General features: G+C 38.3%; 1 protein-coding gene across 2 annotated transcripts in view; it reads left to right on the top strand.

The window, feature by feature from the left end:
• Positions 1-12,394, top strand: part of LOC128856094 (protein similar) — a 196,371-nt gene that overhangs the window by 50,903 nt on the left and 133,074 nt on the right. For both annotated transcript variants that reach the window (XM_054091473.1, XM_054091472.1), the window contains 4 exons: positions 760-1,007; positions 1,079-1,303; positions 1,374-1,540; positions 1,620-1,726. In XM_054091473.1, the coding sequence (XP_053947448.1) occupies positions 760-1,007; positions 1,079-1,303; positions 1,374-1,540; positions 1,620-1,726 (747 nt within the window). The remainder of the gene's footprint in view (positions 1-759; positions 1,008-1,078; positions 1,304-1,373; positions 1,541-1,619; positions 1,727-12,394) is intronic.

Genomic DNA, 12,394 nt, shown 5'->3' with positions numbered 1-12,394 from the left:
TTGGACGCAGCGCGCGATGCGTCGCGCGAACCGAACCATTATTTTCGTAATAAATTTGCACGATTTGCAAACGTTGTTCAGGTGTAAGTCTATTCATTACGAAATGGCAAACCAAACTGAGCATAAATCAAGTGACAGCTGTCAAAAAGACCATCTACGAAATAAGTAGAGCCAACTTGAAAACCTAACCTCTAAAAAAAACACCCTTTACATATTGATTTCTTAACCCCATGAAATCTCAACCTGATGAAATCAACATAGTTGTTATTATCTTTATGCTAGTTTCAAGCGACTACAAAATACTGTTGATTTTTGGTAATTTTTTCTGCAGACGGTCTTGGGTGTTTTCTTCCATATATAGTAAAAAAAAGTGGAGTAGGCATTAAATGGAGAAAATGCGCAAGGCTGCTTTCGAAAAAAATTCTCAAAAATCAGTAATTTTTGATCCACTTGAAACTTGCACTATACCGAAATTCAGTGATCTATAAAGCTGCATACCCTAAAAATTGTGAGTGAAAAGATTGAAATGTTGATGAAAATTGCTGAATTTGAACAAATTATAACGAAAAATAATTCAAGTTAGAAAATAAATAAATACAATAAATAGTCAAAACTTATCTATATGAGGTGTACACTTTATTTTGACGCTGACTGCGTACAAACCCATATCTTACATACAATATAAGAATAAATAGCTTAATTGAAAAAACTATTGTAATAAATAAAATAACACTAAAGTATTTCTGTATCTTTTTGCAGTCCCGAAAATTCAAAATCTGATTGAAGATTTGAAATTAGACATTGATATTGACGACAACTCAAACAGTGCAACCCAAATGTCAGTCTCTTCAACGAAGGAAACTAATAAAAAGTTCGACTTGCTCAAATGCGCCGAAGCAAGCCAATTCATCAAACAGACCTTGGATGGCTTCCTGATTATTCTCTCTAATGATGGTGATATCACCTATGTTTCGGATAACATCACAGATTATTTGGGACTGGCAAAGGTTATGACTATTCGATTTGTATAAAAATATATTGGTTTGCTAAAACGAGATATTTTTCTAAACATCTTCAGATTGACATACTCGGCCAACAAATTTGGGAATACAGTCACCAGTGTGATCATGCCGAACTCAAAGAGGCGCTCAACATTAAACGCAACGGCACCACCGATAAAATTAAAGATGAGAATATGGTAGAGGAGGGACTCTCCACCGACCATCGCGATCTTTTCGTGCGCTTTAAATGCACATTGACTAGTCGTGGACGTAGCATAAACATCAAGAGCGCATCGTATAAAGTATGTGTAATTGCGATAAGATAAGTATTTAATTATTCCACTTCGTTATGTATTTGTGATCCTGTTTTAGGTTATACACGTCACCGGACACTTGGTTGTCAACATGAAAGGTGAACGTGTGCTGATCGCCATCGGTCGACCAATACCACATCCATCCAATATCGAAATTCCATTGGGTAGCACAACATTCTTGACAAAACACTCGTTGGATATGAAATTTACATATGTGGATGATAAGTAAATCAACATACTTTCATATCTTTAAGGAAGTTTTCAATTAAAGTTCATAAATTAAACGAAATTTTCATGCTTTCAGAATGCAAAATCTTTTCGGTTACAACGCCGAAGATCTATTAGACCAATCACTCTTCGCCTGCCACCATGGCGGTGATTCTGGTAAACTGATGGCAACATTCAAAAGTGGTAAGTAAAAATGTTTTGCGTAGTATTTAGCAGAGCGTCATAAAAATATTTGTTTGTTAAATTTGAATTAGAAGTCTAAGATAGATTTCTGCTGTAATGCAAACAAGAGTAACTTTTTGGATTTTCACTGTGAATTTTCACTTCAGACAGATAACTGCACAATCGTTTGTCAGTTTGGGTTTCAATGGTTGAGCCTGACACTAGTCAATACTTATACTGTTGGTGGTTCTTATAGTATGTTAGTTCTGCCTTCATTGATAATCGTTGACACCCAAAAAATAATGGGTATCCTTGACTCAATTCACTCTTCCACTTGCTACTATCGATATGATCTTGAAACCGACGTTAAGAAGAGCCAGTGACATATACTGACAGCAGGATCATCGTTCTTATAGATTCGGCAGGGTACACAAAGATTCCAATCATTGTGAATTTATTCGTCTTTATCTATATGTACGTCACTGCCGTTTCTCGATTGTATTCTGTGGATCCTGTGGTTATTTGGTGCTCAAACCCTTTTTGGGTGTTTGGCCGAGCTCCTCCTCCAAATTGTGGTGAGCATCTTAATGTTGTTCAACAAATGGAGGGACCTATAGTTTTAAGCCGACTCCGAACGGCAGATGGCTTTTTTTGCGGGCTTTTTCATTGTAGAGATACACTCGGAGGCATGCTATTGCCTGTCGAAGGGTGAGCGCTGTGAGAAAAAACGTTTTCTTTCATTTGATGTTTCATGTATGGAGACTCGAACCTGCGCACTTCCGAATGGTATACACGCACTAATCCATACGACTACGACGGCCGCCAGGTCTTATAACCTTACTTTTTGAACTCATGTTTTTCTGTCCTTTGCCCCTCTTCTTTTTAAAATTACAACTTTCGTCCGTTTTTACGCTCGCGTCGTATTTAACCGCAAGGTGCATTTCTTCGCAATAGCGACCCGTCGCACAAGTTGTGTCACGAGATTATGAGACGAAATCCCGCTGCTTACAAGACTAAGCGTCAGGTTCCGAAAATGCTCCATCCGTTTTGACGTTCATCTCCTTGCCTCCTTGCCTGCCGCGTGCTCTTTATTGCAACCAGTGCTTCCAGTTAAAGTCACTAGTTCCGTCTCTCTTTTCTCCAATGTTTTACACCAACTTTGTGCTTTCATATACATAGAATGGCTTGCACTTGTAATTTCTGCCCGACATTGGCGACATACTACTATTAAACTAATTATCTTAATGTGCGAATTAAAGTGTAATGCAGGAAAATTTCAATAACAAAAAAAAAAAAAAAATAAAAAAAAAACCATACTCCTCTTTATATCACACAGCGCTTACTATAAGGATTAGAGTGGTATGTGGAGAAGAATTTGCCACCTAATGTCGGACGAGCAGCGTCCAGCAAAACTTTGCGCGTCGCACAAACATACATAGCATGTATTCCGTTGTGTGCAACCGTTGTGCGTAATTAGCGTTATCACCCGCACATGTGGATATGAGCCCACATCTCATGCTGAAATATATACATACATACATATTAGTATCTAAGTACTTAAGCACTTATATGTATATGTTTTCCATGTTATCTCTGTAATTGTTGCCTTGCCTTGTAGGAATAACTTTTTTTCAACATTGTTTGTACAGTTCTTGCATGGCTGTTTATAATTTACTTTACTTCTCCTCATTGTGGAATGCGCGGGAAAATACTTTTCACATTTACAAAATTTTCTGACTGTTTCGGTTTTCGGAATGGCAATAAATCTGTGGTAGTGAAAGTTCAATTTTATCACCACACAGTTCTTGCCAACAATAATATATATACAATTCACTTAAACTAACTTTTTACTCATCTCAATTCGTTTTTTGTTTGAGCTTACCAACGGGATTTTCGATTCATATGTAGTAACGTTGCTGCGGAGTAGCTCGAAATCTTCTATTTGAAGTCAACCAGTTCACTTGTTTCTTTCCTAAAGTATATTTAGTGAAACCTTTCTCTTCTTGATAACAACTTAAGCGGTTTTGACCAAGTTTGACAAAGCGCGCCAGTTGTATCTTTTCGTGCTAAAAAATCAAGCCAAGTCCTTCTCCACCTGATCTTCCTAAAACAGAGGATATATTCCTTTTCCTCTGCTACTGCCAGCTGCTACGCCTTGAATACTTTCAGAGCCGGAGCTTTGGTTTCCATTCGGACGACATGAGTCAGCCAACGGGGTTGTTGGCTTTTTATTTGCTGCAGAATGCCTATTGTGTCGCAAAGCTCATACGGCTCAGTTTTCCATCGCCTACGATACTTGCCCTCGCCCACGTGCAAAGGTCCAAAAATCGAAAGTATAACTACCAACAGTGACGTGAGTGCCAATAGGCCGATCGTTTGTTTGATCACAGGAGGTACTTCGTTTCGTCCTCTTTCACCATCAGATCCATTCGTTTTGCTTATCTATCCAGTTTGGAGAAGCAGAACTAATACCGCGGTTGTTAAGGTCGACGATGTCAATATCATCGGCATACGCCAGCAAACCTTGGTACAACGAGATATAACAAACAACCACGTTGTTGCGAAATTTTTGATAAAAAAAGGCCTCTACAGAACGAATTTTGAATATGTTGGCGGTTAGAGTCCCGCTAGTTAAATCCCTCTATAATGAAGTGCAGTGGTCTAACTTTACCTTGTCGCATCTAGTCGCAAGTGGATTTCACCACCCGACAAAATTGCAATCAAAATTTGCAAACATTTCCCAAGGCCAAACATTCTACACCGCGTTATATATTTGTTTGTTTTTTGTCGGACCCGAAAACATGTGTGAGTTATTTAACAGTTTATTTGTTGTTGTTGCTGTAGCAGCATACGCATTCCCTATACATGGAAGGGAAATATGCTGGAGTGACAAGTTTTTGGCCAGATAAAAATCCGGGTCATTCCGGTAACGTCCTTGGTCCTTATGGAATAGGTCTGCTGATGCTAAAACTCTTGGGTGCCAGCCAATCTCGGGTGTAGCCAATCACAGTGTCAATGGTCCTTCTTACAACCCTAAAAAATTAAAAATAGAAAGAGTGTTTCCACTACCAAAGCCTAGAAAATTCGCCAACCAAGGGATCGGTTACCATTTCTTGTTTTCCCAGTAGGGAGACTCTTACTCCTATTTCTCCCATTCTTTAGGATAGATCTAATCAACATAGCACAACCCCGCCAAAACGTTTAACACAAAAAAAAAAAGATAAACCGCGACTTAAACAAAAACCGACTTTATAAGAGAAGGTTTATTCAAGGGAGTTGACAGCGTAAGCCACACATCGCAATCTGAACTCTTGAACCGTGACTGAACATGTGATCGGCGGACTATCTTTGTGATAGACAATTATCCATAATACAGTGCAATATTTTTGAGGACGTCGAATACTGACTCGGTTTTGACCTCAGTTTCTGAAAGTACTTATAGAAGCAAGCAAAGTTTTTTTTCGGTATAATTATAGGTATAGACCAGGAGAAAAAAATTATAACAGACTTTTAACAAAGCATAACAAACTAAATAAATTAAAAATTAAAATTCAAGAAGAGAAAACGGGAAAAGGTAATACCATATTTTGAAAGTATTTTTTCGGCTGGTGCTTAATAAGAAAATTCGAAATAAGTACCAAATGGTTTAAATTGTAATCTTAAATGTGGCAGTTTCGGTTCGTTGTAGCTACATTGAGGCTAATTCCAGGTTTTTTTACAAATGTGTATTCCATGAATAAAGCGTTGGAGCTTCAATTTCTATTTGGTTTTAAATTTTCCCAATAAGGTGTACATGTAACTAACAGTTTAAAAGCTGTGAGAAGGCAAAGATTCAACCAATTATTAAACGGTATTTCCCCTTCCAAATCTTCCCTCCTGCCCGTTATTCAAAGTGCCTCCGAAGATTTAAGTCAAAAATACAAAAGAACCTCAAATACGCAGAACAACAGTGACAATAAAATGTCAAAGTTTTAAGACAAATACCTAGCAAACAAAACAATAAAATGCACGTTCGCCACACGCTGCAGTAAGAGGGCGTGCAACAAAAACCTAAAAATTTCACTCATTCTTTGCTCGTTGCACGCGATACCTCGGACAGCAAGCGGCGCACTTTAGCAAATAATTCCTTAGTATGTAATTGCAAGCTTTTAGAATAGTCGCTTCTATGAAGGAGGGGAACAATCCGCTTTGTCGAGCGAATGCACGCATTTCACGTGCCATGCAAAAGTTGAAAGTTGAACGTGCGGCGCCAATGCACCAGGAATTCGTGTTTCTGTACAAACGTTGCTGAATCGTTTGTGATTCGCTGTGTGTGTAAATGTGCGGGAAATGCATTTTCGTTGCTGCTTTTGCAGTTCACCAAACTTTTACAGAGTTGAAACCTTGATTTGTGCGACGAACCCGAACTCGCCCTAGCCTTCTCTTTTTTGTTTTTTTTTATTTTTTGTGCTGGTGCAACATTTTGCAATGAGCGGCATGATGCCGTATCTTCATCCCTATAACTCTACCCTTTACAATTTCCCCATCACTTTTATCCTTCGAAAACATTTCTCGTGGCGCTCATGGCTTGCCAGAAATTTATTGCTTGGCCGCCTTACTCCTTCGCCACATTGGTTATGGCAACGTGCACACAATGTGGCGTGAAGTTCGGCATCCTTGAAAGCAGTATGCGACAAAAGCAAATGAGTAGCAGCATCACCTTCTACGAGTCGGGCGCTAGTCTTCGTTTAAAACACTACCAAATAGGGTGTGAGTTTGTTGAACTTGGAGGGACTGCATGGCTGTGGCATTATTCTTGACTGCCGCGCAGTTGACTCAACAATTTTGTAGTCTTTATCTGCAAGGCATCATTTTTCGTTGCATTTCATTTCATGTCGATTAGTTTGCATTTCGTTTGTGCTTTTTTTATATTAACTTGCGCTGACTCACATGAGAGATGATTTTTATCTGCTTTCCTGTTGTTGTTTTCAGCATGTTTTTTTATTTTCTTAAGAGAAATTTGACTTGTTTCATAATTTTCACTTCGAGGCAAATTCAAAGTTTACCTCGCTCTTATTTCTTTCAGTTCCATTCTGTCCCTTTATTTACCAGTTCCTCGCTTTATAACTTCTCTCTCTTATTTATACCCTCCCAATTTGTCTGCGTATGATATTTCACTTTCTTCTCTCTCCTAGTAATAGCGCGACGTATTTATGATTTTCCTCTCGGTTTATATTAAATATATTATTTACTGTTTCAGCCGATGGCCCATGCTGCTAGTGCTGCTGCCTTCTTATAATTGTATAACTTGTTATTATACAAATTTAATAATAATAATAATTAGACATCGGATTCTTATGCAATTGCATATTTTTGTTTAACATCACATGAAGTTCGCACCTAGGTAGAAACTCATCATAATAAAATATTCAATTTGCATAAAAATCCGACCTCTAATAATAATAATAATATTTACTGTTTATATTAGGGACATATACTGAAAGAGAGCCACTCTTATTATAGACTTTTTAAAACAATTTTGGGAAAATTTGCTAATACCGTTTACTATTGAAAGCGCCGTTGACTGCTGTTGCAGCATAAATAAATATACATGTACGGGGAATGCTACTGGAGTGTCAGTCTTTGGTCGGATATAAATCCGGGTCGTTCCAGAAACGTAGAACCGACTGTCGTACCGTTGGCTCCATCTTTGGTTTTGTTCACACTCCAAATTTGGCAATTGTGCCTAACCTGTGCCAAACCTGTTCATAAAGGCAGAACTGAGTCTTCTAAGATGATTTCTTAGTATAAAATCGAAGCTACATTTGCTGCCATTATTGGTTCGTTTCTGCGCCGACATCTTAAGCTGTCGCCGCCCGCTCGATTAACTTGGCTGTGCAAACAAAGTATCATATGCTGCTGCTGCTTGTGCCTTTTCCGTTGCTTTTGTATCTGTTTTTGCAAGTGCTACTAAACTCAACAAAAAGCGGAATATGCAAAATAATTCTAGTAATAATTTTGAGATAAGTGTAGCTACCATCACGCACGAAATGGCTCCACATTTGCCCAGTGCGACTGAATACGATATCTTGGACATAGACAAAAAGATCCCCAGTGTTCCATGCCCGTAAAGGAGAATATTTCGACCGACAGCCTTAAGAATGTCAATTTTAAACTGGGACATCGAAAGGATCGTGGTCGCGTAAAAACAGGACTATTCAGAGGTGGTGGTCTCTTGTTCAGCTTGGCCCAAGTTTGTGGGTCCGTGTGCGGCGCCTCGTGCTCAAGCATTCCATACAATTTTTTTATAATGGAATACCTGGGACAATGGGAACTCCTCTGTAGAGGCCGAACAATTGTTTGCTGATTTCTTCAGCTCTAATTATCATTCTGTATCAGATTCCTCTGCAGACATTTGTCTGAATTCTAATACTCCAATTGAATTTGAGCACTCCATAATGCTTGACGATGTAGTTGATGGCTTAATAAATATAAAATGTTCATTTGAAATAAATGAAATATGAAATAATCATTTGATTCATTGATACTGATGGTCTACTTCTTGTCCTTTCAAAAACTGCACCTCTTTTGCTTACCCTGTTTTACCCTTGCACAATGTATAGACCTATATCTAAGTTGTCTACAGTTTCTAAGATGTTTGAACTCATTGCTAAACAAAAAATGTACTTGCAACTAAGCGGTTGATTTCAGTTGATCAAAATGGCTTTATGTCTGGCTGATCTAGTATTATAAACCTTGCTGTTTTCTCTCAATTATGTCGTGTCTGACTTCAATAATCAGCAGCAAGTGAACACTGTTTGTATGGACTTCACTAAAGCATTTGATAAAGTTAGTAATTCGCGCCTGATATCTAAATTATTTAGTTTAGGGTATTAAACTTCTCTGTTGTGGGCCAGATCTTACCTTTAGTCATGCAAATGCGCTGTCGTGGATACAATTTAGTTTCAATCTTTTATTGCATCATCCAGTGTTCCGCAGGGTAGTGTCTCAGATTCCCTTCTCTGCGTAATTGTTATGAACGACTTACCCACCTGCTTTGTTCATCCAATTTCTTTTATATGCCGATAATTTAAAAATTTCCACTACGTTTCAAACCAACCAGATTCTGTAAATCTCCAATCGGATGCTGTTTGGTTTAGCATAAACCGACAAAAAAGTGCGTCCATATTATATTTTCTAGGTCCCGTACTCTTGCTGGCTCTTGCTTAAGCTCTCTTGGCGGTGGTGGAGGAGGTGTTATTAAAGTGACACAGCCCAGACCCAATTATCACAAAATATGCCATTTTAATACAACACTTGTAGAACCTATACAATCTTCCCCTATCCCGAAACTTCTGCTTGGAAAATATTATTTTAATTTCCAAGGCGAAAAGACTTGGAAGTTTCAAGGTCTTTCGAATATTCACCGGCGCCGACGCCGCAATCCATCATAGATCCGTCAGTGTCAAGTGCAGTTATATTCTCTTTGACTACTGAATTCAAATCCCATTACTTTCGCATGGAGAACTTTACCTTAAACTTTATTCTAAAGTCTAGGGTAGTGGTAGTAAAATCCAATGAGTTGCTAGTAAGCCCTTGGCTGTCTAAGATAACACGCTGACCAAACATCCTAGTATTCCAAAAACCACCTTCATTTATTCTGAAGGCGGTATTCGTTGCTGTTATCGAAGGATCATTCTTTCTTTATAAGAGAAGCGATTCGCCGTTCTTAATTGAATGCATCTGTTTTAATATCGCTACTAGAAACTTGCGTAATCATGACATTTTTTATTAAATCGGGCCAGAATCGTTTATGCTTCTAACGCTCCTATAAAAGCATGTAGAGCACTACACTAAAAGTGTAAAGCACTAATTCCCACTGTTCCCGGTATAGTATGTATGAAAATGTAAATTTTCTATGGGGCAGAGAATAGATCACTAATTATGGAAATTATTAAAATTTTAAAATCTATATGCTAGAAAAATATATTGTATTTAAAATATTTAAAAGATGTTTTAATATTACCACTTAATCAGTTATCTACCCTATTACCAATAATTGAATATCGTACAATTTTTCAGTGGAGTATATTAATTTTTGGTTACTTAACAAACTTATCAAATGCGAATGAATTTATTAAATGCACGCCGAAGTAAATGTGAACCGCTCTTGATTATTTCCAACGATTGTAGCTAAAGCCAGCATAAAATATATTAGTAAATTCAATGCAACGACGGTAGCAAGAGCTACAGCAACAATAATAAACAATTCGCAACGTTTTAGTCGAATTGGGCCATTAGTTTTGGCGGCATTAGTTGAAGTAAATGATTTCTGTGATTGAAAAAGTGTTGCTAGGCAAAATGGCACTAAATTCGGTAGTGTAGCGGATGATGCCAACAAGAAAAACAAGTCAACTAAATGCCAGAAATAGCAGAAACCAGAAGTGAGAGAATCAAATTAAGCCGTGGAGTGAGAAAAAAGATACTAACAGAGGCGGTGACCGTTTTAATGGTATTAGTTGAAACTTGCCACTCCCGACTACCAACTGCGTTCATTGCTTACTCTTGAAAGTCGATGGAAATCACCAGTGTACATTGAATGCGACTGACGCCGTTGCTACCAACACGTTCCCACGGCACTTTGCGCTGGCAAATTATGCATGTAATAAAACTGGCGAATCAACACCAACCCAACCACGCGCTCCACCCATCACAAACGCATTTAGCGTAGCTGCAGTATACACCCGAGCTTAACTTAAGTGCATTAACATAAAATGGCAATAGTTTTCGCAACCCATTGCCTCCGACGCCTGCTTCCGTTGTCTGCGGATCCTCCTAGCAGTCGTTGACGAAGCTCTGCGGCGGCGGTGTGAAAAATAAATTCATGTTGCATGTTTTTACTGGTGTTGGTTTTGTTGCAGTCGGCTGATGAGTGCTTCGACGTCCAATGCCTTGACTTCGGTGACTGTTGCAGGAGGTGATGAAGTCGAACGATTACGCCCACAGCGGTGTGGCAAGATTTTGGCACAGAAGCGATTTTCTATTGTCGATTTGTCTGTCTTATTTTATTTTCCACACACATTAGGGGAAAATCGATGGAGTGGCACATTCCTTATCCACTTTTGTCGGTATAACTTTGTTCTGCGTTGCAAACTAGTTTGGCCGTGATTACAAGCGGCTGTCCCGAGTTGCCTCATTCACGCCATGTTTTCAGGTAATTGGACAGTCCCGACCGTGGCTGTTTTCGTCAATGTCCTCTGATTACACAGTAGTTCTTCAGCCAACACCTTAACCCCACCATTTCGCGCCTTGTTTGCGGCTTTAATTTTAAATTATTCACAGTATGAAGTTATATTTTTTGCCAAATGAGAATGCATTCTTGACAGCGGGTATACTTTAATTTAATTTATGCAAATGGGTTTTAGAAGTGTTTCGGTTAGTAGCAACTAAAAGTACTTACAATAGATATAATAAAGCGGCGGCGTAATTTGTTTTTGCGAATGATTTGAGAGGGCTTTAAACGGATATTCTAAATTTCCTTTATAGACATAATTTCTGTTAGCTGAATATAAAACTATTGTCTAGAAATTAAACAAGAGTAAAGAGCCTTAACATGTAAAAAATCGCGTTTAGAAATCTAAATTTGTTTCTGCCATATATGTACTCTCGTATACAGCATTGACATTTTGTTAGGGCGAACTTCACATCCAATGTGTGGTGCGCGTTTTGAGATCCACACTTACAGTTTTTCTCCACGTCCAAATGGTAGATGGGTTTTTATGAGAACCCTTGTCAGCGCAGTAAACACTCAGAGATGTGCCATCCGCTGCCTAAGGGGGCGTAATAAATAGTAAAATTACTTTTTGATCATAACTAACTAGAGTGGGTTTCAAACTTAAGAGCTACTGTCTGTATGCCATGCACAAATATACTAGACGACAGCGGTGAATTCGCAATTGTTGTTGGTTGTCCTGAACTATGTTTTGAATTCACTATCTCTGCAACTCGTTAAAACTCTAATTGAAATGCTAGCAAGTCCAACAGGTCACTGCACGTAATATTTTTTACGTACGTACGTATGCGAGTATTCGATTTTTTCATTTCGCTCGCTTTGCAGTTGTTGGTTACGACTTCTGTTCCCCACAAACTTCTTCTCTACCATAGACATGCCACGCATGCTACTCATTCCACTCACATTACCACCTTAATACCGTTTTAATTACTCGCTTCCACTGGAGTATTTGCATTCGTGCTGCAATTTTCAACTTTATCAATATCAACTCATGTAACCAACTAATTTTGAGGAGTCTACATGTACATACCGAACTCTTTAATGCTCGTTTACCTTTCGCAACGTCGGTCTATTTCATGGTCTGTGCCCACACTGATGTTGGCTGAAACTTTATAATCTATATGCATTACCATACAAATTAATGAGATTATAATTAAATGGCTGACAAAGGGAATGAAAATGAGTATCAACAAGCAAATGAGATTGTATAAATAACTGAAGGAGAGGCAGGTGTGAGAAATTCAACAGGATGTTGTTGAAGTCATTGTACAGCGCATTTGGGCAAATTACAGGATAAAGTTAGTAAATGTAGGGGTCCGAGTAAAATAATTGAACCTCGAACTTTAAATATATTTTATGATGTTGTTTCTGTTTTACTATGAGGGGATTTAGCATTTCGAACTGAGAGATCTATTTTG

Source organism: Anastrepha ludens, chromosome 2, assembly GCF_028408465.1.
Source record: "Anastrepha ludens isolate Willacy chromosome 2, idAnaLude1.1, whole genome shotgun sequence".
NCBI classification, from domain to species: domain Eukaryota; kingdom Metazoa; phylum Arthropoda; class Insecta; order Diptera; family Tephritidae; genus Anastrepha; species Anastrepha ludens.
Note: the sequence above shows the minus strand (reverse complement) of the source record. Positions and strands in the feature narration are given on the sequence as shown.